Source organism: Anastrepha obliqua, chromosome 3 (assembly GCF_027943255.1).
Source record: "Anastrepha obliqua isolate idAnaObli1 chromosome 3, idAnaObli1_1.0, whole genome shotgun sequence".
Lineage (NCBI taxonomy): Eukaryota > Metazoa > Arthropoda > Insecta > Diptera > Tephritidae > Anastrepha > Anastrepha obliqua.
This window is the reverse complement of record NC_072894.1, coordinates 100,832,133-100,848,130: the sequence shown is the minus strand read 5'-3', so window position 1 is coordinate 100,848,130 and position 15,998 is coordinate 100,832,133. Positions and strand designations below refer to the sequence as shown.

Below are 15,998 nucleotides of genomic sequence, written 5' to 3'. Positions count from 1 at the left end.
TTCCCAAGGTATTTAGTTCCCATTTGGCCACGGTCAATTCCAATAATAAAAAAAATGTATATAAGGGGATTGCTTTTTATATATTGCGCCTTTGCAACATCATGCGCGATGAGCTGTAATTCGATATTTTGATCGAAAAGTTTGGTATTTTTGGCATAAATTTTCAGTGAGCTTAAAAATTCATCTCGCCCAAAAAATGGAATTAACTCGTGAAAATTTTCATGCGATAATTTATTACGATTTTCGACATTGATTATCGAGATACATAGAAGTGAATTGATTAACTTGCTTAGCCGCTGTGAAACGCTGCTACAACGAGTTCCAATGTGGCTGTCAACTGTTAAACAGTTAAAGAAACTCAGCAGCGAATCTTGCATCTAAGCTGAGCTGAAAACAAATCGATAATCGAAAGTATGGATGTAAGGAGCTTAATCGAACAAAGCTTGCCTGTCGCTTGCTGCCGGAAAACCTGGTCATGTCGCAACTGTACCACTAGAGAAACTTAACTTAAACAGAAGTGTTCAGGTAATTAAGGAAAATCAATCGCCGCAGATTCGTCGGGGGATCTTCCTTCACCAAGCCAATGCGAACGCTCACGTATGGACTCACTTAAAAGAGTTTTTGAGCATTCAAAAAATCGAATTAATGGTTCTTCTGCTTTACAACCCTGATTTGGCTCCTAATGATATCTTTTTGTTCCCGAGCAACAAAAATAAAATGCGAGGTCAACATTTTTCAACGCTAGAAGCTGTTGAAGCATTCAAGCAACTTGTTTTGGTGGTATGCACTCCTGAGCGGCAAAAGTGCTTTGAAAATTGTTTTAAACAAATGCAGATATGTATTGACTTCCAAGAGGAGAATATTTTAAAAATCAATAAAGCCATTTTCATTATTATTTTACTGTTTTACTGGTCTTTATTGGCTGCAAAATATAAAGGCAACGCTCGTAAGTAGGGCTTAATATTAAAATTAAATGTGGCGATATAAATTTTAAATTATTATTTTTGTTCTGCTTGAATATTTCATAAAAAATGTGCACTCCGCCCGAATGTAGCCTTCTTTTTTTTATTTTTTTTTTCAGTTCAAAGATGCGACATACTTATTGCAAAACCCTGTATATTTTATGATAAATATTACAACAGCGACGAAAAACACAAAATCCAGGTGCGAACGAACTGTTGGGTGTCTTTTTATTTTCATTTATTATAGCATTTTGCTGAAATTTAATTTCATTTAATTTTACTCGGTAATATAATTATTTTCAATTAGTTTTGTAAATTTTTCGACTATTTTTGTCTTGCTATTTTCATTATTTAATGTTTTTTGTTTTGTTTTTTTTTTTTGGCTCTTGTACCTTTCTGCTTATATTTACGTGCTTGTTAAGCTTCCTCGTTTTCCTTTTATTTGTATTTTAATTATTATATTATTATATATAAATTTTTATTAGTCGTTTTAAGTATGTGTATGTGTGGTAGTAGAAAAGCGTTTTGCTTGCAACAAAATGTGTTGGTTATTTTTTCCATACTGGAAGATAGAGAAATAAATAAAAAATATACAACAATATTTTAATGAAATCAAAATTCTTTCATTTATACAAAAAGAGCTAAGTAATTTACAGAGACGACTGAAATACATACTAAAATGTTAATACAAATGTGCAGGTGAGTGAATGGAGGAGACGAATTGTGAGGAAATGAGGCATGCAAAGAAAAAAGGTAAATGAAATGGAAAGGCTAATATTAAGATAAAAACAAATATATGTCAGAATGCAACTAGGGAGTAATGGCTATAAATTGTTTCAATAAATTTCGCTAGCAAATTTGGTTATAGGCGTACAAGGAAGGCGTCAAAGAAGGAGAAATGTGATGGAAGTAAATACTCGAGTAAATTTGAAAAGCATTTTTACTATCAATTTTTGAACGTCAATGGTGAAATGGCATGCAAATATATCTTTAAGTTTTTTCTAACATTAAAAAAAAAAAAATTTTTTAATAAAAAAAAATAAAAAAATAAAAAAAAATTAAAAAAATACAAATAGATTAGAAAAATAAATATAAATCAAAAAAATAATATAATAATAATAAAAATAAATATTATAAATAAAAATTAAAAAAAATTGAAATTAATCACAAATTGTAAGGTATAAGAGAACAATGCCTTCTCGATAATCGCGACTCTCGATTATTACAAAAACTTGAATTTCGTATACTATGCTAAATTGTGTCATAACAACCTAGAAGTTGCGAATTTGTGTTTTTCCTAATCCTACAAAAGTATTATGGTGAAGAGACCGTAGCGGTATGAGTTGGTGCATGACTACCACTCGGTAGTACCCCGGTTCGAAACCCATTGTGGGCATGAAGAACCAAATAATAACGGTCACTCCTCGGCAAACAATGACAAACCGCCGAGTGTATTTCTGCCATGAAAAAAACTTCATACAAAAAAACTATCTGCCATTCGTAAGCGGGATAAATCCTAAGCATGTAACACATGGGCTAAAAAGTTCCGGGCCTAACACATAGATGGCACTAGTTTTATTGCATTCACCACTTTTTCAGTTAGTACTAATCTTAAAAAGAAAGATTTAAAATTGCATAATATTCTATTGATTAGTTCGTGAGTTATGGTGCTAAGAGTGACGCTACTTTTGTTATTTTCAAAACAATGAATCAAAAATTGTTTCACATTTTAATTTTACACTGCTTCTTGATGGGGAAAAATACCGTTCAAGCGAAGCAATGACTTGAAAACTGTTATGGGGACTCCATTCTATCAGAAGCAATAATAAAACGATGGTTTGCTAACTTCAAACATGGTCGTAGAGACCCCGATGATGCACAACGTAGTGGACGTTCAAAGAGGCCGTAACACCAGCAAATATCGAAAAAATCCACAAAATCGTTGACATCGTAAAGGTATCAAACGGCTTTATATTGCATGAGCATTTGACTATGAGAAAGCTCTGTTCAAAGTCAGTGCCGCGTTTGCTCACTTTCAAAACAACGCACCGTGTCACAAGTCAATTAAAACAATGGCAAAACTACATGAATTGAACTTCGAATACCTCCCACATCCACCGTATTCGCCAAATTTGGCTCCCAGCGACTACTGGCTCCTCGAAGATCTAAAAAAACAATATTCGCCGGTAAGAAATTTCCGTATAATGAAGAGATTATCGCTGAAATTGAGGTCTATTTTGAGGCAAAAGATAAATCGTTCTGCAAAAGTGGCACTGAAATGTTAGAGCTGCGCTGGAATAATTGCGTTGTTCTTCATGAATAAAGCTAATTTTGGTAAAAAAAAAATGTGTTTTTTTTGTTAAGCTCGGGACTTTTCAGCCCATGTGTTAGGTACCTCCATTTGTAGAACAACAGCAAGACGCACAACACAAGTAGGAGAAACATCTAAAGTATTTTGAATCTAGTAGACTAAAACTTAACTGTGATTTTCCGGAATTTTAATGGTATTTGCTTCAATTGCGCATCTCCTAAAGAATCAGCTCTTATTAATGAATTTAGGAAACAGATTCATGAAAACTGCATGGAAACCGAGCAAAGTAGATATTAAGTAGGATGATCTACAAGAGGAAGTGAAAAATTGCATAGAATGAAGCGAAGGGGTGTGACATTATGATTATTTTTATAAGAATTTTGTTTTCTTTTTTTATAATATATGTCGCATACACTTCTCAGATCTTTAACAAAAATTTATTTATAACAACAAAAAACAGACATTTTCCCTAGGCCTTTAAAATAGGCATGAGAAGTCAACTTACCATCTTCAAAATCATTAAAATATTTTCCTCAAAGGTCCTTTCTCGAAATAAATATGAATCTGAAGAAGCAAAATTTGCACTAACCCATTAAGCCTTTAAAAAATGGGCGTGTCATAAAAAAAAATGTGTAAACCTCACAAAATAGTAGCCTATCACAAACCTCACCATAGCCAATTTTTTTTATGGCATACATTTACATTTCCGCTGAAAACTTTCAGCCTCAACAGGCATTGGTTAACAAAAAATACTTTCTCAAAATATTCGATTGTAAGTTACTAACAAAAAGTTGGACAAAAACAACATAAACAACTTTACGGAGGGAGATTATTGAAAAACACGGTACTTTCTTGGAATAGAGGATTGCAAGAATCAGCACCAATACAATACTTAAAAAATGTTTTCCAAACTATCTAAATAATTTTCAAGCCTTACAATGATGAGCAAATAATTAACGCCAAGCCAAATTGAAATTCATACGCAGGAACGCATTTCAAACAACAACTATTGGAATTTAAATGATCGCCAATTTTTACTAAATCATCATAAATTCAAAGTCAAAGTAGCAGCTAAAGTTTGCACAACTTTGGGGTTTAGACGCAGATAACAGCAATGCAATGCTTACCTGCTTCATCCGCATTGAGCAAAGGATCGAATGCCTCCAGTACGCTGACGCGCGAACTGCAAAAAAAGCAAAAAATTAAAGTGTTTTTTTTTTTCAAATACATTTAAAGCCAACATACTCATCCTCCTGACTAAGATCGATCAAGTCGTTGCCAGTGCGTTGCGGTTTGCGCACAGGTGGTGTTGGACGACGCGCGCCAGCCGCAACGGCACCGATGAAACCGCTACTACCACCACCACCACCACCTTTGTTATTACTGTCATTCGGTGTTATAGCTGCCGCAGCTGACTGCGACTTGGTCAGCGGTATAGGCGCCGCTGCTATTGAAACATTGCTCCCTGTGGACGATATATGCGGTGATGCTGCTGCTGCCGACGCGACACCATAATAAGGTGCAGCGCTTGGTGGCATACCACCATATTGAAAACCATAATGGGAAACCGTTGATGGAAATTGTGGAGGTATATAAGTGGCCGCTGCAGCAGCTGTCGGTGGCGCGCTCTGTGTATAGTTGCTGGCATGCGTTGGTGCAACAAAGCCACCGCCCACTGACGGTACGAAGCCCATGCGCTGTGCAGGATAAACGACGCCCGGTGGCATTATGGCCGCCATGTGTTGATGCTGTTGCTGATGTTGTTGATAATACTGCTGCTGTTGTTGTTGCTGCTGGAGTGGCATATTGTAAAGTTTTTGCAACTCTTCGCTTGTTAGTGGAACTTTCTGTTGCTGCGCTGTTGGCAGCGGCGTAAAAGGCACTAACTGCATACAATTGCCGCCGCCACCACCAGCTGCACCCGCTGCCGCTGCCGCAGCGTATATAGCAGTATTATGTGTGGGCGTGGCCTGCGGAGGCGGTGGAGCACGAAAGCCAGCTGCCGCTTGCATCGAAGTCATTGGCGTCGCAGCCACAGGACCGAATGGCACTAGTGCCGTTTGTTGACTCGACGTCTGCAACTTTTGCAAATCTTCTATTAATTTTTCAAAAGTATTGGGTTGTGCCTCTTTTGCTGTGGGGCTTGAAAAGGAAATGAGATCACTTTCGGGCAGCGTGGCCGGTGGTGTTTTGGAACGTTCACGTGACGCCGCCGTCACAGCGGCTACATTCAACGACACATTGTTGTTGGCCTCCGAGTGACGCCGATGCGGTGGCATTGGTGGTGGTGCTGTGGTTTCGCTTGAATTGCCGCGTGATTGCTGGTAACGCGTACGCAACTGGGCATAGAAAGCCACCGCGGATTCGGTCGATTGCTGGCGCTGATTTAGGGAATGTGAATGTTGCAACGATGGTGATTGCGATTGAGCGCGTTCATTGTAATAGTGGGCGGCAGTGCCATACTTCTTGGCGCGTCGATAATCATCAAGTGCTTGTTGCTCCAAGCTTAAAGCAGTCGCTTTTGCCAAATCATCTTGGAATTGTTTATCATAATCGATTTCCGATTGATTGGACATTTTTGCTCTCTAATACTCCAAGGCGTGACAATATCTCCTGGAATGAAACAAGAAGCAAGTAAAATGCATTACAACCGAGCGCAAGTAAATGGTAAATGTGTATGTAAATGTAAATAAAAAGTTTGACCATTTACAAAAGTGGCCGCAACAACAGCAAACGCGCGTTTAAGGTAGATTAACTAATATATTTTTTGTCGGATTTTATTTTTTATATTTTGTTGTATTTTTGGGGTTTGTATTTTTTGTACTTTTTTTCTAATTTTTTTTTGTAATTTTTTTGTTGTATTTTTTTTTTTTTTGTGTTTTATGTTTTTGTTTGTACTCGCAATTTGATTGCAAATTAATGTCCAATTCAATTCTTTGCAACACTTTTGTTTGCCAAATAATTTCGTATGTACACTTGAACTCGGTGATTCTCGCACTAAACATTCAACGTAGGGAGAGTTCAAATGGGACCCCTCTAAAAGCTAACAGAAACAAAGAGCAGCAAAACCTACAGTCCCATTTAATCAGCACAATGGTTTGTGATAATATTTACTGTTATTTATTGTTGTTTTTATCTAAATGAAACACACAAACACAAATACCTGCGATAATACTCGTGAACTCCATGGCGAAATAAAATATGTTGCAATGCGTTGTCTGATAAAAGTGATTAGGCGAACTATGAAATGTTAATTATCATCGTTAGCAGATACCGTCATGAGTACTGGTGACCAAAAGATAGCAGTTTTCGAGGCTCTGTGCTCAAGTTCATACACAGGGCACAAGCGAAAGTATTCTTTACAGACTGTTTAGGAGTACCTATAAGTATGTACAATTTGTACCTCTGCAACCAGAATATTTTGTATGGAAAAGTTACGTTATTTATTCCAAAATGATAGACAATTTGGAGAAAAATTAGGGAGGAAGCTAAGGCTCTCACCGAGTTGTAGTGCTATGTCTGATGATGGTGATTTCACCTTCTCTCAGTTATCTTGTGCATGCCTCAGTAAAACCATGTAAAGAATGATTTTTTTTCGGCATTCTTGTGAGCAGAATTGGATTCTACATAAAAATAAAAAAAAATCAGATCCAAAGTAAATTTCGGATTCCAAATTTTAAAAGAAACTATATTTAATGAATACGAAGTTATTGTTTTCGTATTACGAATGTTGTTTTTCTTGATACTTAAAACTTGAATTTGGGGAATTTTTTATTTATTTATGTATTCATTCATGCATCAATTAAAATACAATTCATTATACAACTATTATATGTGGTGAACAATATGGTGAAATAACACACGGTCTGAAAAGCCCCGGGACTGACAAAGAAAATACGTTTTTTTTTTGTTCAAAATTAGCTTTATTCATCAACGTAATTTCCATCAAGAACAACGCAATCGATCCCGTGCCGCTCTAACATTTCAGTGCCACTTTTTTAGAACAATTTATCTTTTGCCTCTTCATTGTACTGAAATATCTTACCGGCGAGCATTTTTTTCAGGTCTGCGAACAACCAGTAGTCGCTAGGAGCCAAATCTGGCGAATACGGTCGATTTGGGAGCAATTCGAAGTTCAATTCATGTAGTTTTGCCATTGTTTTAATTGACTTGTGACACGGTGCGTTGTCTTGAAAGTGAGTAAACGCGGTACTCACTTTGAACAGAGCTTTCTCATAGTCAAATGCTCATGCAATATAAAGCCAACACGTTATTTTGATAACTTTACGATGTGAACGATTTTGTGGATCTTTTCAATGTTTACTGGTGTTACCGCCTCTTTTGACGTCCACTGCGTTGTGTATCATCGGGGTCTCTTAGTAAACCATAATTTTGTTGTTGTTTCTGATGAAGTCCCCATAACAATTTTCAAGCCATTGCTTTGCTTGAACGGTATTTTTCTCTATCAAGAAGCAGTGTAAAATTAAAATACGAAATTCTTTTTGATCCTTTTTTTTGAAAACAAATCACGAACTAATGGCTGGAATATCATGAAATTTGAACAGCTGTCTTTTTAAGGTTAGTACTAACTAAAAAAGTGGGGAAAGCAATAAAACTAATTCCATCTATGTGTTAGGTCCGGGACTTTTCAGCCCATGTGTTACATTAGTTACAATTCAAGAAGTGTATCTCCATATTTATTTTGGACATAAAAGCCTCTCGTAAGTTAGAGAATATGTCTAAATTTTTAAAAATTTTCTAGACTGCCTTCCACAACGTGTATGCGATTCATTACCACTAATATTGGTAATTTTAATAAAGTAAATGGTAAAACAAATTATGTTTGCTTTCAATTTTTTATTTAAAGAATCGCAAAATATTGCATACTGTAATAGAAAAAGGGACTGCATGTAATTTTTGACGTGATAACGTCTTATAATTCGATTTAACAGGCTGCACGCACGAAAAAATGTGTCGTTACCTTGCTCATTAGTGTTACCTTGCTCATATGTCGTTACCTTGCTCATTGCCGTTACCTTGCTCATTGCATTGAATGAACTGCAAGCGAAAGCGCGGAACGAACGACAAAGCAAACAAAGCAAACGAACGGCAACGTTCGACATCTTGCTCTCTCCTACTTAAGTGAGCGTATATATGTAGGTATATACGCATATGTACATATATAAATTCACGTATTTGTATTTGCATATGCCTTCTTATTGATTATTATTAATTTGATTCACTTGAAGAATTTAAAATAAAACCAAGTTTGTTAATAATACCTGTTGTTTTAATGTTATTATTATTAATTTTTGATTATTATTAATTTGATTTACTTGAAGAATTTAAAATAAAACCAAGTTTGTTAATAATACCTGTTGTTTTAATGTTATTATTATTTTTTGACGTGATAACGTCTTATAATTCTATGTAGCCGGTTGCACGCACCAAAAAATGCGTCGTTATCTTGCTCATGCGTCGTTACCTTGCTTGAACAACATGTTATGTTATGTTATGTTATGTTATGTTATGTTATGTTATGTTATGTTATGTTATGTTATGTTATGTTATGTTATGTTATGTTATGTTATGTTATGTTATGTTATGTTATGTTATGTTATGTTATGTTATGTTATGTTATGTTATGTTATGTTATGTTATGTTATGTTATGTTATGTTATGTTATGTTATGTTATGTTATGTTATGTTATGTTATGTTATGTTATGTTATGTTAATGTTAACTCATTCTCTATATCCATACAAAATATCTATCAAACTAATAAAATTAAAATTTTCTTTTCAAAAATGCAACCATTCAATCAGTATTTTCTTATGACGTTATCACGTTAAACTATCGTCAGTAAACCGACTTTACAGACAACCTCTTTTTTATATATAAACCAAACTGAAACTTGCAAAAAATCAGAACCGATTAACTTTTGCACTATTTTTAAAAGTTTTTTTTTATTTATTCGACTCTTTCACTTTTACGAACACGAAGTGACTTTTTTCTATAGTCATAACCATAACTCCCTCTCTATTTTTATGCATCACACGTATAACTTCGCATAAATTAAGGATAGCTTCAAGGCTTCAACACAAGTATGATTCGCTATAGCAGCTGATTTGTTCAAAGATGATAGCTTACCAGGTTTGCTATTTAGCTATGGTGAAAAATAAAATTGTGAGGGGAACTTTGGCTGTCACGTCACTTTGGGATTCGGCAGCCGAATTCTGCACGATCATTTCACAAGTATTCACACATTCGTCCAATCAATCGGATAGCAACGAAGCAGCATGATTGAAGATTGTGTTGGTTATCTTTTCATATATCACTAACACTATCTTATTGGCAGCCGAAATCTGCATGATAATTTCACACATATTCACGCACTCGTTCAATCAGTCGTTGTTCAGACGGCAAAGAAGTGTCATTGGTTGATTTTTTTCGTATACATATCACCAAACAATCTCAGTTTTTCTGTAAACGCACCTCAAGTGACGTTAGCCTATCAGCTGATTCTGTGAAAAGAAAAAGGCGGCTTGAAACTGAAAGTCTCTCCATTAGCGGAATAACAACAAGACGCACACCACAAAGGGGGGAAGCTCGGCCAAACACCGAAAAAAAGGGTGAAAGCAACAATTATATATATATATATGTACATATGTGCTCAGTGAAATGTACTTTTCAAAAAAACCCAGCTGTCAAACGCGACCAGTAAAGACATAAAAAAGGGGCTTTAGATCTAAACATGGTTATATACATATATGTATATATATATATATATACATAGTAAAGACATATATATATATATATATGTATATAACCATGTTTAGATCTAAAGCCCCTTTTTTATGTCTTTACTGGTCGCGTTTGAAAGCTGGTTTTTTTTTTAAAGTACATTTCACTGAGCACATCAACTATAAATATAAACATACATATTTTTAAATATATATATGAATAAGTGTTTTAAACTCCCCCAAGTAAAACCTAGTAATGTAGTAGCCAACAAAAGCTAAAAACATACAATCACTTCAAAAATTACGATTACTTAAATGGGGGCTGGATTCATAAGTCTTTTTTACATTGCATCATATCCTCTGTGTTATATATGCCGTACCAGCTGGATAAGCAACGTTGCATTTAAAAAATATTATTATCACTTTAGCACGATTTGAAATTGTGGAATAATTCATAAAGCAAGCCTAAGCTGCAAGAGCTGATAAGCCACAAACTGGATAAGTGTCAAAACTAAACGGGTTTCGAAAAACACAACCCGTATACAAGTTGGGCGCTGTGATAAGAGTTAGTAAAAAATAAGAACAAAATTGCGAATGTGAAGAATGCAAAACAAACGAAAAAATTTTCTTATATACAAAAGCTACATTTTATATTCGTATACCCAAGGAAAATTTTAGAAGTACACCAGCTTTTAATACTTCCCGGTATTGGTTGCAACAACTTAGACCCTCAGATCGTTTGAACTTTCCCTCTCAATCACCAAAATTTCGACACCATTGCAGACGTCGCAAGATACACCGGTCTTCTTATCTTGTCACTCTCAACTCATCTCTTAGGTGATGGTCTTGTCAGCTTAAAACATGCATAAGGAATGAAAATATACTTTTTTCGACAAACCTCTTCACTAGTGATTCTCAATTGTAGTACAAATAAATAAATAAATAATTGGTACACTTCTGTTAGGTGTTTGGCAGAGCTCCTCCTCGTATATATTGTAAAAATAATTAAATAAATGTTAGCCGGCCACTAAGTTTTAGCAGTCGCGATTAACGAAATGCAACTGTATTTGGTTCTCCTCAATCAATTTCTCTCGATTTCCATTTACTTAAGAATCGAATCCAATTAATGGTATTGAATTGAAAAGAATTAAGTTGAAAGTACTATTCTTCTATTTTTAGGCAAAACAACATTGACGCTAAGCAGACAACGTGCCGTCAGAAAGAATACATCAATGAACGGCAATGGCGCAATGTGGTAAAGAAAACAAATCTAATGAAGCAAAAACATAAAAAAGACAAATACATACATTTTTATTCACAATGCTCAGGGGGCAAGTGGTGGTGAAGATGGGTTCATTTGAAGGCCTCGCTTGCATTTGTAAACAAAACAAAGTCAATAAAATACAATAAAAAATTTGCAAAAACAACAAAGGCAAAAAAGCGCATATGATTGTTGTTTTTGTTTTGTTTGTTTTTACTTCCAACAGATTTGTTGAATGAAATACCAACGTTGGATGATACGATTCGTTTTTTATTGGTATTGTTGTTACAGCTGATAACGCGCTGCTGCTGCTGCTGCTGTTTCACAATTTACATTAACCCTGGAGATTTTGAACACAAAGTCAACGAAAACTTGTCAAAGCTTATATGTTTTGCGCGAGCCCATTAACGGGGCTAAGATATAAAAACTACATTTTTTTGCTTTTAAATAAAGGTGTAATATTTCAAGAATATTTTGACAAAATTTTAAGTTGATCGGAACAAAATTGAAGAAGTTACGAGTATTTGAACATCCGTAAAAAAAATACTTAAAACAGATACACAAAAAAAATATTCAAGACACTAAAGCCAATATAAAGCGAAGTAGCAAAATGAGATAGTTTTCTCCAGACTTCGTGTTTAATAAACTATCCTATATTAAGGCTGACTATGGACTGTCGTTTCTGAGCAAAAATATTCGCTCAAATTTCCTTCACCAACCTAAGCATAGATTTTTCTTAGTGTTGTTAAAATGCTTTCATTTTCCATACATTTATTTATTATTATTGTGTATTTTCGGTTTCTAGTAACTTTATTTACTATAGAGTATAAGAACGCCCTTTCAAAAAAAAAAAATAAAATAAAATTATATATTCTTATTAAAAACAAATATTTAAATACTTCCGCCAATTGATAACTTCAGTCAATTTATGTTTAAAAAGAAGAGTTTGCTGGGGGTGGCTTTCCATTGCTACCACGACAAATTTGCTTATAATGTGTAAGTGCGAAGATTGAATTTAAGAATTATAGCACACAAATGTATTCCCAATATCAGCCTTTTGATTTATAGTACTTTTTATAAATTACCATTAAGAATTAATAACAATATTTAACGTTAAGAATGTTTAATTTTTGCATAAGCTTGAAAAACTGCCCTACTACAGACGCTTATTTTACTTAAACACAAACACAAAAAAAGTAGTGAAAATTTGGACTAAAAAATTGCGACAAAATAATATTTTCATAAAAAGTGAAAATTTGGAATAAAACATTGTACAATTTCTTAGTCCAAATTTTCCGCTGCGGCACTTTTTTGATTGAAAATGTACATACATATATATAAAAAAAATATTTTTATAAATAGTGAAAATTTGGAATGAACTTTTTTTATTTTAAATAATTATATATTTTTACATGTACAGAAAATTTGGAATAAAAATCGCGCGATTTTTATAAAAATAGAAGATTTTTCGGGGCGAAACCACGCCCTCTCTTTCTCCCTCTCCCTCCACGTGGTAGTAATGGAAAGTTTAGCCGTTTGCTGGTCCATATAAGAAGATTGATGAAAAATTATTTATTGCTCCTGATACCAGGCAAAAACCAGACACATTTGTAATATTGGTCTGCCCACTTATTTTTGTTCAATGCAAAAACCGCGTCCACAAAGCGACACATCCAAATTACAATGCGAAAATTGTAAACCATACTTAGCAAAATATGCAATAAAAGATAAAAGTAGAGAGCTCAACTGGCATACAATATTTCCAAAGCATACCACTGCTTTTGGCAGTTAGAAATGTGTATTAATAGAATAGTAACATATAGTACATGTGTATGGCATGTACATACAAGCTGGCTATAGTAATGTTGGCCAACACACCGCATACAACACCTTAGTGGAACTAATTGCGCCTACTTATATCTGCAGTATAGCTACAGCAGCTCGGTGGCATGACGATAGGTGCGTGTCACTTTAGACGGACACTCAGCCATTTGCGGTACGGTGTCATCATCACTAGTTCGTATTAAGAAAGTACGATTATAGCACCCGTTTACGACTTTGCAAGTCTCCGATTACCACTTATTTAATAGAAATTGCAAAGGCACCAATGCAAGCATGCAGGTAAGAGCCATCATTGAGCGACACCATTTTACCTACAACTACAAATTTGACAAACTTCTTTGCCGGTTCGACATTAACTTACTTAATTTTTGGGAATGAACACGATTGCGGCTTCGCACATATATAAGTATGTACATATATGTACTCGAATATTTTGCAAGAAGATAGTTTATTTTCTCCAGTTGAATTCTCCAGAGCAGCCCTCGTTCGGCATAGATTGTTTTGCGGCACTGCGGTGGCGTATGTTGTTTAGTGCGGACTATAAGCTATTCGACTATTTCTGTTTGGTGTGATGGAATATTGCAGTCTTTTGTTTCACAATCGCTTAGCCAAATATGCAGTATTTAGTTTTCACAGCCCTGAGCGACTACACTTCACGTTTGCTGCTATAGAGATATTTGCCTTTTTGCTGTGCTGTGTATATTTTCTTTTTTTCAACTTTTCTTTCGATTATCACCTATTCATGCACTAGTTCTGCGTTTCGTTGCTTTGTTAGGCATACCGTGTTTTTTGCTTTTTTTTATTTTTTCAATGGGGAAAATGTAAAGATATTGAAGTTGTGTATAATATTAATTACTTCAAATTTGTCACAATTTTTTACTACTTCCAAGTATTTTCGTGTCGAAGAGCACACGGGGGTATGCCCAATTTGGTCACCAAAAAGCGGAGACCATATAAAAATTATAATGAAAAAAATTTCAACAACTATGGGGCAAAGATATAAAATAATCTACTCGCCACCAACTGAAGTTTCCAACTAAATGTAGGGAAATTTTTATGTGCAACTGTCAGAGAAAGAAAATTACACTGACAGCTATCGGCAATTTCATTCCACACTTTTCATTACAAAAAACTTTCTCCTTCTATCAGAGTTGCCAAGCATCTTGTACGTTGGCCTAACTGCGTAAATACACCAGTCTATTATTTTATAAAAATGGCGAAAACTTGGTTATACTTTTGCGAGCAAAGAGAATTTCATTTGTTTAATTGTGCCAATTGTAATGAAACATTGGAAATTTTGTGACCTGGATTACACCCAAATAAAAATATACGTCACGTAAATGTAACTCACTGGTTGAATGGAGTGATGATTTAAAAAAAAAAAAACATGAATTGTATGTATTATTTATAATGACTACATAAAAAATAATAACTACTACTCATCCATAACAAGTGCGAAATATGGTTGTGTTTGAGCCACATATTACTTACCACCAAGGCGAATTGAGTTCTGAACTTTCTGAGAATTGTACTTTTTCATTCGTCATTCGTGACCTTGCATATGTAGCCTTAATATAGGGTTTTTCAGTAAGAGCACTTCAACTTTTGAACTTTTGACGTGATAACGTCTTATAATTCGATTTAGCCGGCTGCACGCACGAAAAAATGTGTCGTTACCTTGCTCATTTGTCGTTACCTTGCTCATTGCATTGAATGAACTGCAAGCGAAAGCGCGGAACGAACGACAAAGCAAACAAAGCAAACGAACGGCAACGTTCGACATCTTGCTCTCTCCTACTTAAGTGAGCGTATATATGTATGTATATGCGCATATATAAATTTACGTATTTGTATTTGCATATACCTTCTTATTGATTATTATTAATTTGATTTACTTGAAGAATTTAAAATAAAACCAAGTTTGTTAATAATACCTGTTGTTTTAATGTTATTATTATTAATTTTTTATTATATATGAAGGAAAAAATGTATGGTAATATTTACCATATACTTATAAGATATGTTGTATACTAATATTTGTATATAAACATGCATATACATATACAATTTCGCGCAATTTTCAAAAAGAACAAATCTATATGTAAAGATGCATACAAGTCATATGGACATATCAAATATACGAATCTATTCCGTATGCAAGCAAATGTAAGCTAATGTGCTTGAACTGCAAGCGAGAGCGCGGAACGACCGACAAAGAGCACAATCGGCCCCCGCGTTCGGCAACGTTCGACATCTGGCTCTGTCCTACTTGAGTGAGCATATATATGTATGTATATGTATGTATATGCGCATTTGTATATAAATTCACATACTTGTATTTGCATATGCCTTCTTCCTGTGTGCATGGTAATGAACCATTTCTCTGTTGAGAATAGGACGATGATAGAAAAAGTAGGAAATGAAAGGGAGTGTTTCGAGTGTAAAGTGTCTTGAAAAAGGCAAATCCATGATGGTGCCTCTTAGTGTTGTTGACTTATTAACGTCTGATGCACAATCGAAATTGAACATATCTTTCATGAATTTGATAAATGTTTCGTCATTTTTCACGTTTATGTAAATGTAACTTGACCTATTCCATTGCAATTCCATTTACCCCCTCCTCTATATCCATACAAAATATCTATCAAACAAATAAAATTAAAATTTTGTTTTGAAAATTGCAACCCTTACATCAGTATTTTCTTATGACGTTGTCACGTTAAACTATCGTCAATAAACCGACTTTACAGACAACCTCTTTTTTTTTTAATAAAACACAAACGGTTTGACTTTTTTAACTAATTTTTTTTTTATTATCGAGTTTGAACATATACATTTAAGTATGAAATTCGATTTCTTTTGCATGACCACCGCGTGCAC

At 34.5% G+C, this 15,998-nt stretch overlaps 1 protein-coding gene across 4 annotated transcripts in view; it reads right to left on the bottom strand.

Annotated features, from left to right (window-relative positions):
• The window catches only part of LOC129242326 (phosphatidylinositol 4-phosphate 3-kinase C2 domain-containing subunit beta), a 63,931-nt gene extending 49,795 nt beyond the window's left edge, over positions 1-14,136 (bottom strand). Inside the window, exons 1-4 of one of the 4 annotated variants that reach the window (XM_054878906.1) lie at positions 13,480-14,136; positions 9,423-9,796; positions 4,519-5,886; positions 4,401-4,456 (exon numbers count right to left, since the gene is read on the bottom strand). In XM_054878906.1, the coding sequence (XP_054734881.1) occupies positions 4,401-4,456; positions 4,519-5,849 (1,387 nt within the window). In that variant the 5' untranslated portion in view covers positions 5,850-5,886; positions 9,423-9,796; positions 13,480-14,136. Of the gene's footprint in view, positions 1-4,400; positions 4,457-4,518; positions 5,887-7,318; positions 7,640-9,422; positions 9,797-13,479 lie in introns of those variants that run through there. The other 3 variants (XM_054878904.1, XM_054878905.1, XM_054878907.1) reach the window with 3 other exon arrangements.
• Between the last annotated feature and the right edge of the window lie 1,862 nt (positions 14,137-15,998).